At 39.3% G+C, this 22073-nt stretch overlaps 1 protein-coding gene across 1 annotated transcript in view; it reads left to right on the top strand.

Moving 5' to 3' along the window:
- FBXL17 (F-box and leucine rich repeat protein 17) overlaps positions 1 to 21783 on the top strand; it is a 574296-nt gene extending 552513 nt beyond the window's left edge. The window contains exon 9 of the mRNA XM_004484091.4: positions 18775 to 21783. Within this exon, the coding sequence (XP_004484148.1) occupies positions 18775 to 18915 (141 nt within the window). The 3' untranslated portion in view covers positions 18916 to 21783. The remainder of the gene's footprint in view (positions 1 to 18774) is intronic.
- Positions 21784 to 22073: the final 290 nt, after the last annotated feature.

Below are 22073 nucleotides of genomic sequence, written 5' to 3'. Positions count from 1 at the left end.
AGAAGAAAACGCTGTGTGAGATGGCTTTGATGAATTGGGGTGAGCTTATATCCTTAAAGACTGTTCAAAGACTTACTTGACCTTGGGAATTAGAGTTGACCTGAAATCACCTATTAAGTTAACGCACATTTATTTGGTGATTTAGCTAAAACCACTTGTGCAATCAGTGGAGTTCTCTAATAAGAGCAATATGTTTACTCTGGTTTCCACCATTATAGAGTCAGTGACTTTGGTCACAGAAATTGTTTTCACAACCTCAGTGATTTCTAAATTCTATATAGATCTGTTTCTTCTAATAATATGATAGTTCCTTCATTTCTTACAAAGCAGTTTGGAAAGAGAACAAAACAAAAAGAAGGGGACAAAAAGAATTCATGGGAAAACTGTAGGGCAAATGGAAATGCAGTGTACAAGGTTAATGAAAAATATTTGGAGTAACAAGGTTGATGAGAAGGGAAGGAGCACAGTGACCTGGCATTGGCTGAGAAACCAGACCTCGCCGGAGGCAGCCTGGCTGGTTTGGGAAACCTTGGTGATAAAGTGTCTTGGTGGAAACTCTGCAGTGTGTATTAATACAGAAGTTTGAGACAGAGGGCCTGAATTATGAGCAGCGAAAAATATCATAAACGTAACAATTCTCAAATGCCAACCCCTTGTGTGAAAAGCAGTTGGATAGAGAAATGCTGGAGCTTTTAAAAGCTCCCTTTCACTTTCTTTCTTTCTTTTTTTTTAACTTCATGCAGAACTAATTTTATACACTGTTCATTTGATTTGAAAATGCCAGCGTCTGGGGTATCATTAAAGAGCATTATTGAGAGAGCCACTTTTGGCAAAGCATTTTGCTTAAAGTGCCTGGTTCTTATGGCCCTGCAGATGAATAGATAGTAAGGAGAAACGGGTACCTCAGTTTGCCTAACTCCACTTCTCCTGCCTTTACCCTGAGCCAGGTAACTGCCCTTTTCTAGGAGGTTCTTCTCAGGCAGTAGAGGCGCCTGGAGGGCCGCGGGGTCCACATTACTTACGGAATAGACATAAATAGATTTTGAAAGGTCCACCCCAGTGTCCTATGACCAAAGCCTCTTGGAATTTCTTTGATTTCTAGTTGACATAAATTAGAATTACACAGGCGTGAAGAGCCACCCCCCAGAAAAGATCAGAGAGGCTGCTGGGGGAGGAGAGCCGCGCTGTGTGATCCTATTGATTATCCAGCTGCCTGCAGGCCAGGGGCCTCTGTGGAGGCTGACTATTATTGATCCACACCATGAAAATAATCGAATTAATTCATTTCTCATCAAACTGCCACTGCCAAGACCTTTTTCCTCACCTGCCCCAGTTCCTGAAGTTTTAGTTGACGAGCGAAATATTTTCTTTCTTTTAATAAATGTTAAATTCTTCTGACCATAAGAAATACAAGTTTTTACACAAAGTTCCCCATTTAAGCAGCAGAGAGGTTTTATTTAATCAAATCAATGAGAAGCCAATACAGAAAACAAGTAATAGAAACCAGTCAGCTTTTTAAAGGCAGGAATCTGCTTTACAACTTTAAAATAGCAAGGGCCAAGTTTTGTATGCTCAATTTAATGCAAAAATATTCAGGGAAAAAAATGACCATTACGTTTTTCAGGATGTAATTATGGTAAGAAAAAGCCTCAACAACCTAAATATTTCTGTGGAGAAAACTGCGTTTTTATCAGCTTGTTGAGGAATCATGAGCAGGAAAGCCCTGTGGGGAAATAATATAGGTCTCTGTAACTAATACACAGAACTAACTGGAAAAATCAGCTGAAGGAAAAAATAATTTGTGAGGCACTGCATCCAGGACTGTTTTGGTAGCATTCAGCCATGAAACAAAGCGTGTACCTGCAGGGACTCCCCGCCCCACCAAAGGGATGCACAGCTGTTCCCAGATTGCAGATAGCCAAAGTGTAAGGTTTAAAATATATGCCATACTAAAGAAAATAAAGTATGAAGCAAAACAAAGCGTTCTGTCCTAATAAGACAGGAGGGGCCTGACTGTCCTGTCGTTCATGGCATAACCATTACCTGAGCAGCCTGCAGTGCCATGTGCTCCAAGAGAAACCGGTGATGAAAAATGGTGAGAGAGAGTGTCTGGGGCTCTAAAATGTGAACTTAAGTCTTTCACTTGAAACATCAGCATCTTGTTCCTTTCGCTGATAAAACAGTTTCTCCAGGTGATTTTCACGTAGGAGCACTTTAAAACACATCTTTACAATCCTCTCCTGATTATTCCTGGTAATTGAAACAGGAAAAAACACATCAGCTAAAATTCAGAGACAGCCTCTCAACCCCGTTTTAGCCAAGAGTTCCCATCTTGTCTTCTTCCAACCCTGTTCACCAGAAATGCTAAGGAATGGTAAAAGAAAGACATTTGCAGTATTTAAATACTAAACCAAGAACACCTGGCATGGAGATTTATGGCAGAGGTTAATGGTAACCACTAGTGTCAAACTGCTTGTTTTCAAATTCTACCTCCATCACTTTACTCTTTACTATCTGTGGAACCTGGGATACTTAACCTCTGAAAGCCTCAGTTTCACTGTTTGAAAAAGAGGGATGATAATAAATAGTATTTGCCCCATAGTGTTGTTAAATGAGATATTGCAATAAATTGCTTAGCCCAAAGTTGACACACTGTAAGCACTCAAAAACTATTAACTGCTATCATCATCATCATCATTTATTGATGTATATATGCCTGCTCTGCCCCAACAGGCTCACATATTCTAGTCATGAATACAAGCTCACCTGCTGAGATCTTAAAAAGAAAGAAAACTACCCTCCTGACAATCAAAGAGAAATTCTAAAAAAAGAATATAATCTACTTTTTAAAATAGTTAAACCCATTAAATTGCAGTCAAAAACATATTGAGGAAGAAGAAATCTTAGAGATCGGCAGATTGTAGTCCTTCCTTTTGAACAGAGAGAGTAATGACTTGCCAAGTCAAACAGCCAGTCAGTGTCCAGGCTGGGGCTTGTTTAGTTTGTTTCTTCAGGAAAATCAACATCAGTGCAAAACCTTTTAAGGAAAACTGTTACAAGTAGCTGCTTATGAATTGCTCTCTTCTGTTAAGGATTGATGCTTAGTGAAATGTGTTTGTCAGGGTTTGGTTTGGTTTTGTTTAATAAAATAAAAGGAAGGAGAAGTCCTACTGTTCCTTCAAATGCTTCAGGGTGAGTAGAGTGGTATGCTGGAGTTTGCCTGAAGGCACCTGAAACTTCATTGCTTTGCAGGATAATCTCCTTGGAACTTTGATTAGGCTTAAGTAATTAGACCAAAGAATTAGGTTGTAGGATCACAGTATTTTTCTAATTTTGAAAAAGAAATGGTGACAGTAATTCATTAATGCAGCTCAGATTACGTCCCTAACTCCTAAGCACCAGACTTCACAGAATAGAAACAAAGATGGCCGGTAGTGGCCCAGACTGACAGACTGCTGCATGTTGGGAAGGATGTCACTCAGCCCGCCTCTGAGGTCTTGGCCATTGAGCAGCAGGTATTCAGGTCTTTCTGTGCTGTGCTTAGTGAAAATGTTGTTCCTGTTTGACAAGTAGTTTTTCACAGAAGGCCTAACCTTTCCCCCACCCCAATCTTTATCATATATTAAAAAAATGTTTATTGGGTAGCTTACTATGTTCCAATCACTGAGGAGTGATTGCTCAGAAAAAAGTGTGAACAAGACATAGTTCCTATCCCCTATGGAGCCAGGAGCCTACTGGGGGAAATGGGCAACTGTAAATTATAAGACTGCAAATTAATTTTTTAAATGGCATAAAAATGTTTCTTTTGAACAAAAAACCTGTTTGATCCAATGTTAGCCTTCAGTTGTGGTCCTCTTTTTCTCCCACTGTGTTCAATTTCTAAAAAGGATTGTCTCTGCACATTTGTCCTTATTTTTCACCAGACATTTGCTCTTCCATCCATTAAATTCTGTTTCCATCTTTACTATGCCACTGCTTCTGCTCTTTTCAAGGTCACCAGTGAACTTCATGTCAACAAACCCACTGGCCACAGTTCTCTAGCCACAACTTGGCTCATCTCTTAGCAGCCACATTTCACATGATTAGCCATTTTCTCCCTCCTTTGTGAAAATGCTCTTCCCTTGTCCTCTATCACCATACCCCTGGCTTTTCTACTATCTCTGTCTCCTCTACTGCCTCTCTGTGCCTCTGTTCCTCTTCTGTAATCTGGATATAAAATTATCACCTATCTCCTAGGTTATTGAGAGGATTAAGTGAGTTCCTATATGGAAAGTTCCTCAGGCAAAGAGGTAAATACTGTTATAGCTCACTTGTTGTTATGGTTGATTCTTATCTATCTCATCCCCTCCCTACCCTTTCCTCATTAGAAGGTAAGATCTTAGTTTCTCCTTCTACAGTATATTGCCAGGGGCTGGTACATAATAGTTTCTAAATAAATATGTATTGGATGCTGATTGGGGGGGGGGGAACTATATTGGATTATATATCAAACTTGTAGCTCCTCACCTACACTCCTTATATCTCTAAGGCCACAGAGTCTCTGGGAACAATGGCATGGCCAAGAGGGAAGCTCGCCTAGATCCCTGTACCCAACCTCAACCAGAGGAGCCCCATTTTCATTGCTTTATTTATTTGAATCCTATGTAGTTTGGGTTTGAAAAAGTGCTGTACTGCAGAAAGCAACTTTGAAAACCTTTAGACCCCATAACCTCTTAATAATAATTTGATAGTTGTAAATGGTATCTAGATAGAGGTAGATAAATAAATAAGTAACAAAATAATAAAGATATCACCTTGGATTTAATCTTGGGTGTTCTGTGGCAGGGAATTCTGGGAATAGCCAGAAGCCCCTGACCTTTAGGACGGGCACACACAAAGGTCAGGCATCTGATGTGTGGTTGAACTCAACCCTGAAATGACTGGTTTATGTAAAGTCTCTCTTCTGAAAACCAAAAATATCGTTTATTTCAGGGTTTTTTAATCTACAGCTTTACAGATCATTTTTATGCTGAATAAACTGTTGCTGACAGATTTATCTTAGGAAACATATCAAATCCATAAATTCTACCTAATGGAGACTGCAATTTTAGAGAGATATTTCTTCATCAGGTGCCCACCTGGCGATTACCACTGCCTTGGACTTCATGTAAGAAAATAAAAATTGAAATCAAGAAAGTCCTTAAGCACAAAAGAAAATATTTTTTGAGTTCATAGAGTTTTCCCCTAGCTTATGTTTTTCAGCTTAACTTTGCAAGTTTAATTTAGAGACACCCAGATGTGTTCCATAAATACATTGCACTTACCACTCAGTTAGTGACTACATTAATTATCTTATTAGTACCCACTTTTTTTTCAAATAGTAGGTCTTTTGTGGAACCATTTAGAGAAGCATACATGATTCCCCAAGTGGATGTCTCCATCCTGGTGTCCACATTGATCAGCTTTGGTTTTCATCTATACCACACATGCAAATATATGGTTTTGAGCAATGGGTCAATTTCCTGGCCAGCAGTTTGTGAACTCATAATGGCCTATTCCAGGCTGTGTGCCTTGAGCTTACACTTCCTTAAAACATCCCTTTTGGTAGAGGGTTGCTTGGTGAAACAGTGAATGAAAATGTCACTAAGTCTTCTCTCTGACAGCCTGGTTGTTGGACTTCCTGTCACACTAATCTCTAATTAGAGGCTTCAGGTTGGTGAGCCCTGATTCTCACTTAACACTGCAGGCATTTCTATGCTCCCCATCCTCCCAGGCTCTTTGCTGCCTGTGCAAATTCAAATGAATAGAAGCAATGCTAGTGTTAACAGGCAACCCACATTTCATGAAAAAGAGACAGCATGAAGCCAGGCCTGTTGTGATATTGACAGAGCATAGCACTTCCAATCATTGCAGATTCTGGAATGGAATGGCTGCATTTGACAAAGTTGACTGAATTTATGAGCCTGCCTCTGTCAGGTTCATTGCATTCTCAGTATCTGTCTCTTTCCATGTTTGGGAATTTTTAGATGAGTTTTTTGCCACCCAACAGTAATATTTCTTATACAAAAAATTATATCTTTATAAGGCATCAGGCTATTAGTATGACATCCATATAAGAATAGTGCATTGTGGGTCTTCTGACATTGTGGGTCAGCTGACTACCATATTTGGTAGTAGCCTTTAAGCTCCAATGAAATATAGTTTTCCTTTTTAAAACTATATCAAATACCTAATGATGTTTCGCCTCTGTTCCCACATGATAGGTAGTTCCTTAAGGAAGCAGTGGGTCCATGTGAGAACTGGGTTTAGGGGTATCTTTCCTTCCCTTTAGCTTATGGGAAGGTCAGAGAGTAGCTTTATTTGGGTATCGTCTACTTGAAATCTGAGGCGTAAGGGTAAAGGAAAGTGAACAAGTCTGTTTTACCACATTCAAGGAATGTGTCTTTTGTTTCAGTCAGTGATGAATATTTAAGAAAAGATGGCTATTAAGCAGGGGAAGCATCAGTTCTGTTCTCCAACACTCCTGTCTCAGAGTTTAACATACTGGGCAGCAAAAAAAGCAGGTCGGCACTTGTTACCTTTAAGTAATCTTAGTTCACAATTCTTGCTTTCAGATTCCCCAGGCCGAAAGCACCCATGTCCTCTAGGGGATTCTCAGTAGGAGGCTTTAGATCTGGATCTTACCCCATCAAGATACTGATATAATTGGTCTGGGATGTAGGGTGGACAGCAGGAGTTTTATAAAACCCCCAGGTAATTGAATAGATGGAATCAGTGTAACTGTGGGACAATAGAAATGTTCCACAAGATCATGCAATGATGGATATAGGACATGTTAAATGACACCAAAAATGGACAAAAGTCTATAGGCTAAAATGCAAACCATAATATAAAACATAAGGTAACTAAAAATTTAGAAAATTATATAGTCGAAAATATAAACCATAATGTAAACCCAAATGGAACCATGTTTGAAAGCTATTGTTTCAATATCTGTACATCAGCTGCAGCAAATATAATATGAACATGTAAAAAGATCATTGCTGGGTAAGGGACAAAGGGTTTGATGTTGGATATATTGTATATGTGAATTACTATGATCTAAAACTTATGTGAAGACAAACTTAATAATTAGGAAAAAAAGAAAAAAGAAAAGGATGTAGACACTGAGGAAGAAATGGAAGAAATTGCCTTGCCATGTACATACAGGGCAACACCTATAGCAGTGATGAAAGGCAAAATGTCAAAAACAAGCTTTTTAATTTTTTCATTTTTTGATACCCCAATTTATTTTTCCTTTGTTTAATTTTTCTAAGTTACTATGTATTCTATATCTAACCTTTAAACCCATTACTATATTCCATTTTACTATTAATGGAACCTAGCAATATATTAGGCTTCCTTTTTAAAGAAGTTTTGGACTACAGAGAGGTTCAACTATGACAGGGAGTAACCTTTTGTGGTGTGGTATTAATAGGGAACACATAGTTGGGTGGGAGTTCTCCAGGGCATGTCTACAGGGTACATAAAAATGTTTGGATATTTTCATAGTGGTTTCAGTTAAAAATGACAACTAAGAGAGTGCTGAGTTCCTAGCCAGGGGAGTTCTATCACATTCCCCAATGGAACAGCAACAAACACCCAAGTGCAATGGCAAAGACCAATAAAGATGGATGGTCCAACAATGAGCCCTTGATACTGATGGCTCCGATTATGAGCCTGTGTGCCTGAAATATGAAGTAAGCCTAGAGCTGCAGGGTGTCTAAGAGTTACCTCCTCAGAGCCTCCATGTTGATCAAATGTGGCCACTCTCTAAGCCAAACTCAGCATGTAGGTGCATTACCTTCCCCCCAGCATGGGACATGACTCCCGGGGATGAGCCTCCCTGGTGCTGAGGGATTGCTACCAAGCACCAGCTGACGATGTAACTAGAAAAAGACCTTGAATAAGAGGGTCAACTCAGACCAGCAGAATATCTCAGCCTACATGTAATATCAGGTGTTAAAAACTGCCTTTTGACCTTCGATAAAGGAGGAAATAGAAAGGACAAATGAGTTTATATGGCTATGAGTCTACAAAAAAGAGTTGGGCAGTCATCAGAGGGGAAATGCTTACGCATACCTTAGCAGGGTACCAGAGACAGCCAAAGTAGATAGAAACCCAGGTACTTGTTCTCCTGAGGGCTACAGAGACCCACAGGTTCTATGTAATGACAGATGGTTCTGGAGTTCAGGGCCATGTCAGTTGGCCCTACTTTGGAGTTTGTGTTCCTGAGTGTGATGGAATTGGACTCAGATATGACCTTTCTACACATGCCTCTTCTGTTACTTTTACCAGACCTGTGGTTGGTACTTAGGTTGGTGTATACTCAGGAGACCTGAATCTCTGGACTGTCCATGTGTCAGCCAGGCCCTGAGCCTCAGCAGACTTGTAACTCCTACCCTCTGGTTTATTGGAATTACCCTATCCAGCTAACAGGGAGGTGAAGATCAACCACCACACCAGGGAGCCAAGAGTGCCTAGAGATGCAAGCAGGAGAATTGCATCCATCATTCATGTGGAATCTAAGCCCCCTCTTGATGTAGAGGGGGGACTGGACTTAACCATCCCAGGGTCCACAGGATGGAGGAATAGAGTATAGCTTAGAGTGGACTTACTGGTGTTCTGCTGGGGAACTATTGTGATTAGTAAGGGAAGAAATTATAATATTGATGTGGAGAAAGTGGCCACAGTAGCTGCTGATGGTAGGGAGAGGGAAGAAGAGATATGATGTGGGGGCATTTTCAGGACTTGGAGTTGTCCTGGGTGGTGCTGTAGGAACAGATGCTGGACATTGCATGTCCTGCCATGGCCCACTGAGTGGAATGGGGGAGAGTGTAGACTACAATGTAGACTACTCTCCATGTGGCGCAGCAGTGCTCCAAAATGTATTCACCAGGTGCAGTGAATGTGCCACAATGATGGAAGAGGTTGTTGATGTGGGAGGAGAGGGGTAGGGGGGATGGGGGGTATATGGGACCTCATATTTTTTTAATGTAACATTAAAAACAACAACAAAAACCCAGGTAAGCCTAATGGCAGATGGATTGAGAACCACTGTTCTAGACCCTTCCAAATGTATTTTTGGTTGCAAACACAGTTTCGATCTGTCCCACATTGATTAACATATATCAGGGCATTTGTTATATGTGAGTCAATGTGGTGGGCATGAAGAAAGACCTTGATTTGACTGAGATGGGAAGAGAGAAGGAAAGGGATATGAAGTTGCCTGTAGAGAATAAAAAAGGAAAAAAGCACTCTAGCTCACACCTAGAGTTATTTTCACAGTCCTCACTGGGTAGGAAAGGCCCTTTTCTTTTCTTGTGAGGTCAGCCTGGAGCCTGTTCAAGCCTGCTGAACAATAGCTGTGCCCTGCTCTGGACTGCTGTGAAGCTTAGCATTGCTGCTGGAGAGGAAGAGGTGAGAGAGTGTAAGAGTGGCACCAAATTCCTTGTGCCCTGGACCTTCCTGCTTGAACCTAATGGAAACATCAGCAGAATGTGGCATGACACCCAAAGAGGGAGAGTGAGAAGTCCCACTGCAAAGGGAGGGAGACAGAATCATAAAAACCTACACAGGCATGCAGAGAGCTATTGCATGTTGGTGGCTGTGCAGAGTCCTGGAAAATCAATGTACAGTCTACTCTTTTATCCTTTTCTTAGTGTCCTATTTAAAATATTTAAAACTGCACTTATATGACTCATCTAATTTACATGCAAATTTAGGGTGTTACTAAAATTCACATTACCCCTATTTTATCCTTTTTAATATATGCCCATCTTGGAACCTGTGGGTACTTGCTGAAAGACCAATTGGGTCTCATTTGAATATGCATTGTCCATGATGACTTTTGCTGGCACCTGGTGAATGCCAGGTTCCGTGGATATCCAGTACAGTTTCCCAGAGTGCCAAGAAAACTCAGAGAGAAGCAGATTCCAGAGGCGTATTGCCCGAGAGACAACACTCTGCCTCCGGGCCGCCAGGAGTCAGCCCCTGGGGCCGTTAGCATTGAGTGACATTGCCCAGGGAGTCTGTTTAGAATGACATACCAGTGTGAGGGCAAGAGCCCTGAATTAGGAGACAGGAGCTGAGTGTGCTATTTGCAATGCCTTCACAGACATGCTGTGGCCACCTTACTTTTCCCACCTGCAGACAGGAACATCCATTTTCTTCACCCTTCCTGCTTCCTCAGAACAGTGCTATTTGAAAATACAAATTTACTTCCATTATACTCTTGAGTTCGTTGGGTGGGACAGGAGAAGGATTGCTTAGCTACAAAGAAACAGGCTGTTTCGTTTGGCTTTATTCTGACTCATGAGCTGGTTTCCTTTCTTTCCTGAATAATATGTGAATGTCTTGTGCATGTGGTACACAGGCTGACACCTCCTGGCCTGCAGAAGTACAATTAAATATCATTTCTTTTGAAAAGTCCTTGCCAGTCCTCCTGGAGAAGGTCAGGTATCTACTCTGTGCTTCCTTACACTGCAACCTGCACTTCCCCTAGAAAGCACTTATCTGGTTTGGTGTTGCTGGTGTAATTGTCAGTCTTCCCTGCTGACTTTTAAGTTCAAAGAGGACAGGGACCATATCTTTCTTGCTCACCATTCCACCTCTGGGACATGGAAAACGTTTTGATGGGCGGTAAAGAGGAGAAAAAGCAATACCAGTTTCTGGCCCAGTAGCAGCTGGCCCTGCCAAAGGGTTCCTTTTTTAGTCCTGCGGTTTCGTCATGTTTTCATCATACTCCTCAAGTCTCACACAACCACAGCTTCACAAAAGGATGTTCAGCAGGCTGAGGTGTTGCTGGATTTTCTCTAGGTTCTTGGCTAAACTACAAAAAATGAATTTTAAGTGGAAGCCTGTTTACTTAGGCCAGTTATTTATTAAGGAATGGAGAGAAGAGAAATGGGAGAAAAGAACAGATTATGGGTCCCAGGTAGAGAGGAAAGGGGCTGAAAAGATATCCAGAGGGCTGATTTACAGACCGCAGTTCCCCATTACAGATTACAAATCCCCAGGTTCACTTGTGTACTAATCCAGCCGGATGGAAAAATGGCAAGAACAGGGCTGGTTTGGCTTTGAACTTACCTTTTTTTTTTTTTTTTTAATTTTTTAAAAAGAAATTTTGATTACATACATGCTACATAAAAAATATAGGGGATTCTGGGAAATGGACTTGGCTAAGTGGTTAGGGCGTTCGTCTACCACATGGGAGGTCCAAGGTTCAAACCCCAGGCCTCCTTGACCCGTGTGGAGCTGGCCCATGCGCAGTGCTGATGCGCACAAGGAGTGCCCTACCACGCAAGGGTGTACCCCATGTAGGGGAGCCCCACGCGCAAGGAGTGCACCCCGTAAGGAGAGCTGCCGAGCGCAAAAGAAAGTGCAGGCACGACAACAGAAGCGGACAAAGAAGCAAGACGCAGCAAATAGACACAGAGAACAGACAACCGGGGGAGAGGGGAATTAAATAAATAAATAAATCTTTTTTAAAATACATATATATATAGGGGATTCCCATATGCCCTGCTCCCCACACTGCCCACATTTGCTTACATTAACAACACTCTTCATTAGGGTGGTACATTCATTGCAATTGATGAACACATTTTGGAGCATTGCCACTAAGCATGGATTATAGTTTACATTGTAGTTTACACTCTCTACTCCATTCTGTAGATTATGGCATATATATGGCATATATATAGGTGTGTGTGTGTGTATATATGTGTATATATATATAATATATATATATATGGCATATATAATGGCCTGTATCCATCGTTGCAATGTCATTCAGGACAATTCCCAAGTCCTGAAAATACCCTGGTATCACACTTGTTTTCCCTCTCCTTGACCTTCAGTGGCCACTGCCTCCACATCAATGATATAATTTCTTCCATTGCTAGAATCAGAATAAGTCTATAGTAGAATACCAGTCAGTCCACTCCAATCCATAGGTCACTCCCCAGTCCTGAGGATTCTGGGATGGTGATGCCCACTCCACCTCTAATTGAGAGAATTGTACTTGTTTTTTAAACCATTAATTATTCCACCCCTTTGCTAATATAGGGAGAAGAATCTTAGTTGTTTGCTGTTTTCATTGATTACCCTACCCCTCAATCCCCCAGGAGGGCTCAATGATAAGACCCTGGAGGATATCTGGGCTCTCCTTTATTCCAGAGAAAAATCCTGTCCTGAATGGGGGTTTTCGCAGGTTCTTCCGGCAGCCATTTTGTGGAGTCTCCATGGCCACATGTTTAATGGTGGTGGTTTTTTGGCCAGGTTCCAGATTCTTCTATTGATTCCCTAATTTATTAGCCTGCTTCAGCTGTATCTGAGACACAGTTCATCTACATTATTTATGCTTAGTTGCCTGGAAAATACTAGATACTCACTAAGTATTATTCCCTCCTTTCCTCTCCCAACCTTACTAGAATGGGCGCATACTTTTATTTTGACTTTTTGACACTAGGATGAAAAATTAACAAATCATTTTTAGATATTTTGTCAAAACAGTTCACACTAAAGAGAAGATAAGGGTGTAATTGTCTCCTATCACATGACTGCCTAATATTGGTAAGTACAGTGTTTCTCACTGGGGACAGGGGCAATTTTGATTGGAGAATTTTTCCTCATCTGAAACTATGCCATCTGTTGCAATATTATGTACATGTTCCCTAGGGACAAAAAAGTGTCCCCAAACCACTGCAACAACAAAAACAAGCAAATTTCCATTTGCTCCCAGGTAGTCGAGAAGGCCCCTGAAGCTCAAAAAATTAGAGGGTAGCAGAAGCCTTGCTTTGAGCAAGTGGGCCTATAGTCACTCCCTCCATGCCACCAGAAAACTGAGACATCCTTTAAATGTCACAGCCTTTCCAAATCTTCTGTGGGTCTCTCCTGGACCTGCCATCCTGAGCAGGGTGCTGATGCTGTAGGCTGAAGCATCAAATCCTCTGAATTGTGTGGGTTTATGCAAAGCTCTGGAAACCAGCTCAATTCTGATTACCAATAGCATGTCTCTCGTGTTAAACACCCTGTGTAGTGAGTCATTAGTCTCCAATAAGGAAGGTTGATATTAACTGATCTGAAGTATAGCCTCATCATTTCGTGGGCACTGCCTAATAGAAACACAATCCAGCAAATCTTGCTGAACCACCATCATGAACTGATTTGGCCTTCTGTGCAAAACTATTGGAAACACAAAGGAAAGTGTATCTGGAAAAATGGAAAGGATAGTAAGACAAAGGCTTACCCTGAGAATGAACTTCAAAGGATGAAAGCAGTTTGGAACTGCCATCAATGCCAAGACTTGACAAGATTCACAACCACTGTAGCTAGAAAAGTCTAGGAACAAGGTGAGCTTATCTCCACAATTTCTGATGCAGTATTGTTTTGTGCTTTGTCTTTCTTTTTTTATTTATTTTTATTTTTTATTTATTTCTCTCCCCTCCCCTGTCCCCCAGTTGTCTGCTCTGTGGCCATTCGCTGTGTGTTCTTCTGTGACTACTTCTGTCCTTAATAGCGGCACCAGTAATCTGTGTTTCTCTTTGTTGCATCATCTTGTTGCATCAGCTCTCCATGTGTGCAGCGCCATTCCTGGGCAGGCTGCACTTCCTTTCGCGCTGGGCGGCTCTCCTTATGGGGCACACTCCTTGCACGTGGGGCTCCCCTACACGGGGGACACCCCTGTGTGGCATGGCACTCCTTGCGCACATCAGCACTGCCCATGGGCCAGCTGCACACGGGTCAAGGAGGCCTGGGATTTGAACTGCAGACCTCCCATGTGGTAGGCAGACGCCCTATCCATTGGGCCAAGTCCGCTTCCCTGCTTTTTCTTTTATTCAATACATATTCACTGAACTACTACTATATTCATTCAACAAAAATTCATGGAGTACTTTTATATGCTAGACATGTTTTAGGTGCTAGGGGTTTGACATTGAGTAAAAAATAACAAAAGCACCTATCTCAAGGAACTTATTATTCTAATGGTGGGGGTTAGAATATGTCAAATAGTGAATATGTCAAATAGGAATGGGAGCAAAGACATAACTAAAACACTAAGTGTCAAGAAATTCTGGTATTGGGATATTGTAACACATTTTATTGTTGGTTTATTCAATAGTGTTAACTTTTTGTAGGAAATTTTTGTTTTTTAAAAAGTGATTTTGAGTGATTTATTATATTCTTAAGTGTGATTTTAATATACTCTGTGTCTTAGTTTCCTCGGTTGCTGAGACAAATATCACACAGTGGGCTGGCCTAACAACAGGAATTTATTTGCTCCCGGTTTCAGAGGCTAGCTGCTGGAGGGTCAGCCTGCTGCTGGGGACCGTGGTGTGCTGGCTGGCAGGCAGTCCATGGTCCTTGGTATTGTGCCATCCCCTTCTCTGCCAGGTTCTGTTGACTTCGAGCTTCTTGCTCTTCCTTGTGACTTTTTTCTATCAGGCCTCCAGTAATAGGATGAAGACCCAGCCTGATTCAATTGGCCACACCTTAACTAAAAATAACATCTTCAAAAGTCCTATTTACAAGGGGTTCACACCCACAGAAATAGATTAGGATTAAAAACATGTTTTTTTCCTCCTGGGATACATAATTCAACCTACCATGCAAAATACCAAATGTTTCCCACCCAACAAGAAACATATCCTGTTTTATAATATGAGTCAAAGAGGAAGTAAGAATCATTTAATATAAATGGTGCTTCAGCAAATTTTATCAAAAATTATATTTTCTGCACAGTGTGTATCACTAGAGAGATAGTTCAGGCCTAGGCTTACACTGAATTCTGGAACTTGTTGGGAAAATACTGAAAGGTAAAGAAACAATATGATGGTCTAGATAAATTGGTTAAACTAAATCTCTGAAACTGAAGGATCTCTCAACATTTGGTTGTAGTATCAGAAATTTGGTGAAACTATGGTGTGCTTTACCTTATAAGCATAGCAATTTGCCTCACATTTACAAAAAAGTGCTAATAGATGTTAATTCACAGTAGAGTAAAACACCACCTAAATAACTACTACCTTAAAAAGAGTTATAATAATTTTGAAAACGCAGATTATGGTTATGCAGTCTTTGAAGAGAACTATAAAATCCAGTCTTTCTTATATATATTTAAAAACCCTGTGGTACATGCTTTTTCCATTTAATAACAGTCATTTCTTCAAATGACACCACTGCATATTTCTTTAGGAAGATACACTGCATTTTTCAAATCTCACGTGTAGTATATGAGTTGCCATTGATCATTTTCAGCAAAAGGAAAAAAAAAAAGAAAACCAGGAATCATGGGGAAATTAAAAAAACCTTCATCTTTTTGTACCCTTTTTATATTACATACATTTTATGAGTTGAAATATGAATGGTTCTTTTCCTTGTAGCGAGTGGAGTTGTGCATGACAAAATGTCTGCAGAAATGTGTATGTAGGCATAACAATTTAAAATGATTTGGACTCTCCTGGTGTCTGAACTCCTTCTCTAAGGCACCAGAGCATTTATGGAGTCTAAACAAAGAGTTGAGCATGCTTTGAACTTCTGAGGGGTAAATGAACATAATTTTAGTATAAAATTTGTTTTACTTTATCACCAGGAGACACTATAAGTAAAAGATATAACCTTCCTTAGTGGAAACCCATTATTTCCCCTGAATAACTTCTACTCAACAAAGCCCTGAAGTGGAATATTTGCATTTCACCCACTGTTTTTGTTTTCTAGAATTTGCAGAGCACAGGTAGCAAAAGATTGCTTAGAAGACACATTACATCCAGAGAGAACTATTAGTGCCATTTTTCTTATAGCTTTTCACAAAGCCAAATTATTGTCTATTATCTATAACCCATGAAAGCCAGAGAACTAGCCACTGCCATTTATATTCTCAACTACACATGTATCTTACTTAAAGTAACAGATATAGATAAATTGAATTTTGTCAAAATAAATGAACCCTACCATGAAAATCTTTACTAAAGTGAAAAATGATTCCTCTAATTTATATACTTTATAAATCCATATCTTTATGTATCAAGTTTGCTTAAGGTGAATTGTGTATCTTTTCTTGGAAAAGAGGTATCACAGAGATATATTTTTTTATTTTGAAAAATTAGCCCTCCAAAACAAATTCCCTGTCAACACCTGGGACAAAACTGTGCAGACCCATGTGTAGATGGAAAAAAAATGTATTGCAGAGGACAGTGCCTGTCTTTATGGTGGGTTCGAGTGTTTTCTCTTATCCATTCTTTTCTCATCTATTTTCAGTTAAATGTTTCTTGAATTCTAAATGGTTTGGTCTTTGTCACTTCCTTTGCAATGCAATGCAGATTTTTGGAGGGTCTTCTTTAACCAAATGACTTCTTTAAGCAAATCCTTTGGTTTTAGTTATAGCAGAAGGAAGAAAGGTAACCTAACTGCAGCAGGGGAACATCCGCTAAAGAAAAGGGAGAATTTCCTGACATATGGGTATTTAAAACCTGGACTGTGATGGGGTTCTGGAAACTCCAAGAGAGCTTCTTATTGTAGATGAAGAGAGATTCTTACTTCTTGCCCTGTGATTATTTTATTTTGGACATTACACTAAAATGTTATCAAGGTTTATTTCTGAAGTGTATCAGAAGTGAAACAATATTGGTCAACACTATACAGAGGGTTGATCTCTTGAAACATATCATTGAATTAACGCATGCATTCAATAACTACTTCTCGAGTACCTCCTATGATAATAAGAGCTACCATTTGGGGTATTTTCTATGCCTGTCACAGTGCCAGGCAAGTTATTACATTTAATCTTTATAACAATCCTATGATATCCACACTCTTTTCCTGTTTTTAATTAAGGAAACCAAATCTTAAAGATGTAAAGTAAAACCAGGATTCAAATCTGTTTCTGATTGACTCCAAAATCCATGATATTAACCACAGTTGTCATGCTTCTTCTCTATTTTGTGCACAACTCCATAGCCTTAAAGATGAAAGGCTATCTCTGGTCTCTAGGTTAGAGAGAGGGGCAAATGAAGAGACAATTTCAGTGTGGTGCGGGGCGCTTAAATAGAGGACAGACTTCAAGAGTGCCCACCATGGGTACCCTGACAAGGGGTTGCTTGGGTAATATTTCCCTGAAGGAGGTGATTCTTGAGCTGAGTATTAAAGGCATGTAAAGGGAGTTATAATGGGGAAGTAGGTTAAAAAGTATTCCAGACCAAGAGAACAGCATGTACAAGGTCCAGAAGAAACTCGGACAGTTTGATAAGCTGAAATTAGGCCAGATGGCTGGATATTATCCAAAATATGCTAGAAAGTTAGGCAGGGGTAGATCATGCATGACCTTCTAAGTGTGTTTTTATAAGGTGCCTCAATTCAAACATGACTGAGAGCATAAATTTAAATAAAATAAATAAGACTTAATAATCATCCTAAAATCATTTATTCATATTCTTAACTCTAATTTGTATATTGCTTTTTTTTTTTAATTCAAAATGATTTTCTTCTTGCTTTTAAAGATAAAATTGTATACATCATATCTAGTGCTCTAAAAGAATCGACTGCATGCACAGCCTGGTTAAATTTTAAATAAAAGTTGATTTAAACAGAAGCCAGTTTTGAATAGAGAAATGTTATGACAAAGATTAAGTATCATCAATACAATGTCAAAATATCAATTCAATACTAATGAAAAAGGCTACTATAAAATGTGGTTTTCCACATCACCCAAAAGACAACATGTTATTTCAGAAAAGTACAGATGACCGAAGTTTATGATCATGATACATCCAAGGAGGCTTTCAAAGAAAAAAAAAAAAGGTTTGATATTGGTTTAGGATTTTCCTGATGGTTCTGATCTTTTTCAATAATGGACACCAAAAGGGAGCACAAAAATGGGCATCCCAAGACCCTTCATTCAGACTAGCTTACTCAGTACAAATGAAATATTGATGTATTTGAGAATGCCCAAGTGTTCAATAAAGATTTTAAATAAAGCTACCTAAAAGTTGCAGTTCTTAGGTTAATCATTTATTTATCTAAAGGATGAAGGAAGCTGTCTACTGCTGTGATATGAACTGCAATCAGCTTAAAAATAATTGACAAATTAATCCCTTCACAGCACAGCAATTGTAAAGGTGTTAGTTTTAATTAGGCCTGTCTGATTGCCTTGTCTAATCAAGAATCAAGGTGGTATCTTTGATGGTTAAGGTCTACTGGGGCCATCCCTGACCTGCCAGCCATGTATGTTTTAATTATTGATTCCTCACATTTCAGCCCTTTTCACAAAGAGACTGGAAGTTTGTGATACCTTAGCATTTAAAGGGAACAAAAATAAATATTTTCCCCAATGCTTCTATATAGAATCCTGTGTCTCCTTTCTACTATTCTAGTGTTTGTCCTAAAAGGCTGTCAGGTTGATGATGAAGTCAAATGCACTTTAGAATGCTATCTTACTGCTTCTTTACCTTCTAAGAAGGAGATTTTCAGAGATCTTAACCATGGTTAAGATCTTGACAAGTTACAATACTTTATGCCTCTAGAAAACACATTTGATTTCTTGGTATTGTCTATCTTCAAAAGAAATCCCTGATGGCTAATATAAGTACTGGGGAATCAGTAGGTCCAACGAACAGGGACACACCTTCTCCCTAAATGCTCCCTTGCACTCCTCAGAAGGGTCTATTGTCGTGAGCAACTTATGGTGTGCCAGTGAGTGGGAGCAGCCGAGGGGTCTCAGTAGCCCTGTGCATGACAGCGGCTCTTCTCTGGTTGCAGGTCAACGAAGTGACAGTGGAGCAGCTGGTGCAGCAGTACCCCCACATCACCTTCAGCACCGTCCTGCAGGACTGCAAGAGGACCTTGGAGAGGGCCTATCAGATGGGCTGGACCCCCAACATGTCTGCTGCCTCCTCCTAACCCTCCGGCCACGCTTAGGGCCATGCTGATCATCAGCAGGGCAGAGAAGTGTAGATTTGGTGTGGGTGGTCTTTTGGAAAGGTTTTAACTGTCACCTGTTCATGTGTATACCTGAGTGTGTGTGTGTGTGTGTGTGTATACACATATATATGTCTCGTTTGCATATTGCATAGCATAAGCTCAATGGCTATTTGTTTCCAGGTGAGCTGGGTTGTTCTCTTAAAAATTAAAGACTTTAAAAACCACAAACCTTTCAGTTTTAAGTTTGAGGGCTTGTTTCTCTAAAAAAAAATAACAGTAAGGTAGAGTTAAATAAATTAGATGTATTTTTTGAGCTCCTCATTATTGCAACTTGGGATACCCAAAAAAGAAACTGTGTTCTCTTTTGATGAGCTAAAATCAGGAACTTCTAGTGATTATGGCCAGAACAGAACAGAATAGAAACCAGTGCTTTTAGAAATCACACACACACACACACACACACACACACACACACACACGTGCGCACCAGCCATTCACATTCTCACCTATGCACACATACTTGTGCTTGCACATACATGCCTGGGCAGTTTCTTTCTAGATCATTTCCTGACAGATGGGCCCTCATCCAGGCCACTGAGGGAGCATTTCATCCACTCTGGCTGTGCCTAACTCGGGGTACCCAAAAGTGGCCAACTAGCTATCTGGACTTTGAAACTAGAGAAAATAAAGCCTTTTGTAAATGTTTTATGATGACATCAATTGGAACTCCCCTGGCCAGCTCACAAGAGTTCATTCTTCATTGTTCAACAAATGTGTTCTGTTGAGTACTGAACATTTTAGTTGCTTTTACATTAACATTGGATTAGCTTTTATTTCATGGGTAATAACTGTTTAGGATATATTTTAATATTTGAAGTTAATCTCAGCATTATCCATATTGAAGCCACCAATGCAATTAATAGTGTGCAGTCATTTAAAATGAACTGCAGATCATTTAATTATTTTGTTAATTTTGGTAATTATGAAAATATTTTTCTGAGATTTGGGAATTTGGGAGTAGTCACATTAATAGAAGATTATTGAGCAAGATGAGATATAAATAGACAATCTTTCTACTGTTGTTGTTTTTTTGCGTGTGTATTGTTTGTTTTTTTGTTTTTTTTGTTTGTTTTTTTTTGCTTTGCTTTGCTTTGCTTTGCTCTGGGATTTAGAATAGGTTACTTGGATATATGCATGCTATCATTATTTGAATAGTTCTTATGCTACTGCAGAGATCTATTGCTGGCCAATGTGGGCCAATGTGTGAGTTAAGAAGAAAAATTAGAAAAGCTGACCATTAAAATTCTGTTTACACTTGTCAGAAATAAGCATTTCTTTGTGTAATTAAAGATTGCCAGCTTTCAGTTAAGACAATACCTATCAGTAAATGAATATGTGTTGATTTCACACATCTTTACAATTAATTCATACTAGGGACTCCGGCTCAAATAACCTTTCCTGTGTCTATATTTATAATCAGACAGCAGGAAGCCTTTTTAAGCTAAAGAGTGATTATCTTTCACAGTAGAGCTAGAAACAAAACCCTGACTTGTGAATTTGTTATTTTTTCTTTCCTGGTATGGACATAACTATTATTGGGTCTTTAACACATATACTGAGGTTTGAGTTTCATTTCCTATAAGTTCCAATATTGCTAAAATGATATAAGCTATAAGAAACAAAAGATAGCTTTACATTTGAATGCCATCCACTTATTTATAAAGACTCTTTTGTAAACTCCTCTTTCCTTTGATTATGTCAACATGTTTCTGATATGACATTTTTTGTTTTTAATGCAAATCAGTTAAGAAAATCTAGTCAGTCAAGAACCAAGAGTAATTTTTCCATGACTAAATGGATTATTAATTTAATTTCAAGGGAATAAAATGTGTGTAGGAAAAAAAACTATTTACAATTAATAAACTGTATTTCTTCGTAGACATTAAACTGTCTAAGACATTGAATTCTATCATTTTCGTATCCATTTCCCCACCAATGAAACATATCTTATCTCACAATATTTTAACTGGTTTTTAATCCAAAACTAATTTATAAGATAGTATGTATAGTAATAGTAGATTGAGTGAATAAGCAAAAGTTTAATTTTTATATATGTCACACTATATTTTAAATAGTTAAAAAAGTCAAAAGAAGGGATAGCCATCTATGATATGGGTGGCGCCATTTCAATTCAAAGTTGTAATAATCTTTGGGGTGTTACAGTTTGGTTGTCAAATGGTTTCAGAAGTGTATAATTGATTTTTTTTTTTAACGTTGTGTTGTTCGAATCAAAAGTACAGCACTATACCATGCTTTAGCTGTGGGGGTTGGGGCGGGGTACTTGCACTTATTCTTTAAAATGTTGACTAGTTCAGAAAGCCTGATGCAGCATAACCTGGAAAACTGCTTTGGTACATTTGTAGAAATCTATAGAAATATCATGCCTGGCCTCAAAGCATTAATCACAACAAAACAAACAAACAAACAAAAAAACAACCAGAAAAGACATCACCTTCAGTGATCCAGTGATGGTTGTTGAATGTGTTCTCATTAGATACTTTGAAATGAGGCTTAAAATATTTTTTCTGGGCAATACAGAGTTTACTTTTTTGCTTGGTTTGTCATAAATACATGTGAACACATTTATTGCGGGCTTTTTATCCTCTCCAAAATGTCAACAGTATTTTCAGAATAAAGACTATGAAATATATTGCTGTAGTAGAAAATTCTGGTCCTTTGTCTTTAATGTCTTTTTGAGTGGATAAAGAAAATTCACCCGGTTTGTAGTTTCTATATTTCCGTGAATCTTTTGACCTTGCAATGGGTTGCAATAAAAGAGAAACAAAACCGTGTGTCTTTTGTTTTGTTTTAGAGACACTAAAGGGCCTGCCTGATGATGGTTGGGGGTGATGCATGGAGCCCGCCTGTGACCTTGTGTGTTTCACTACAGGGTTTATGCAGGTTTGACTAACCCAGAATAATAAACAAGACTAGGTTTAGGAGGTTGTAATCTGACCAGCGATTATCAAGATAAAATTAAAATGTCACGGCTTTTTTGTGGTAAGTGTGTAGAGGTGGGACTGGGGGTGTGTGTGGCTTAAAGTATATTGCATAAAATCCATTCCATAAAGTCACTC

This window comes from Dasypus novemcinctus, chromosome 2 (assembly GCF_030445035.2).
Source record: "Dasypus novemcinctus isolate mDasNov1 chromosome 2, mDasNov1.1.hap2, whole genome shotgun sequence".
NCBI classification, from domain to species: Eukaryota; Metazoa; Chordata; class Mammalia; order Cingulata; family Dasypodidae; genus Dasypus; species Dasypus novemcinctus.
Note: the sequence above shows the minus strand (reverse complement) of the source record. Positions and strands in the feature narration are given on the sequence as shown.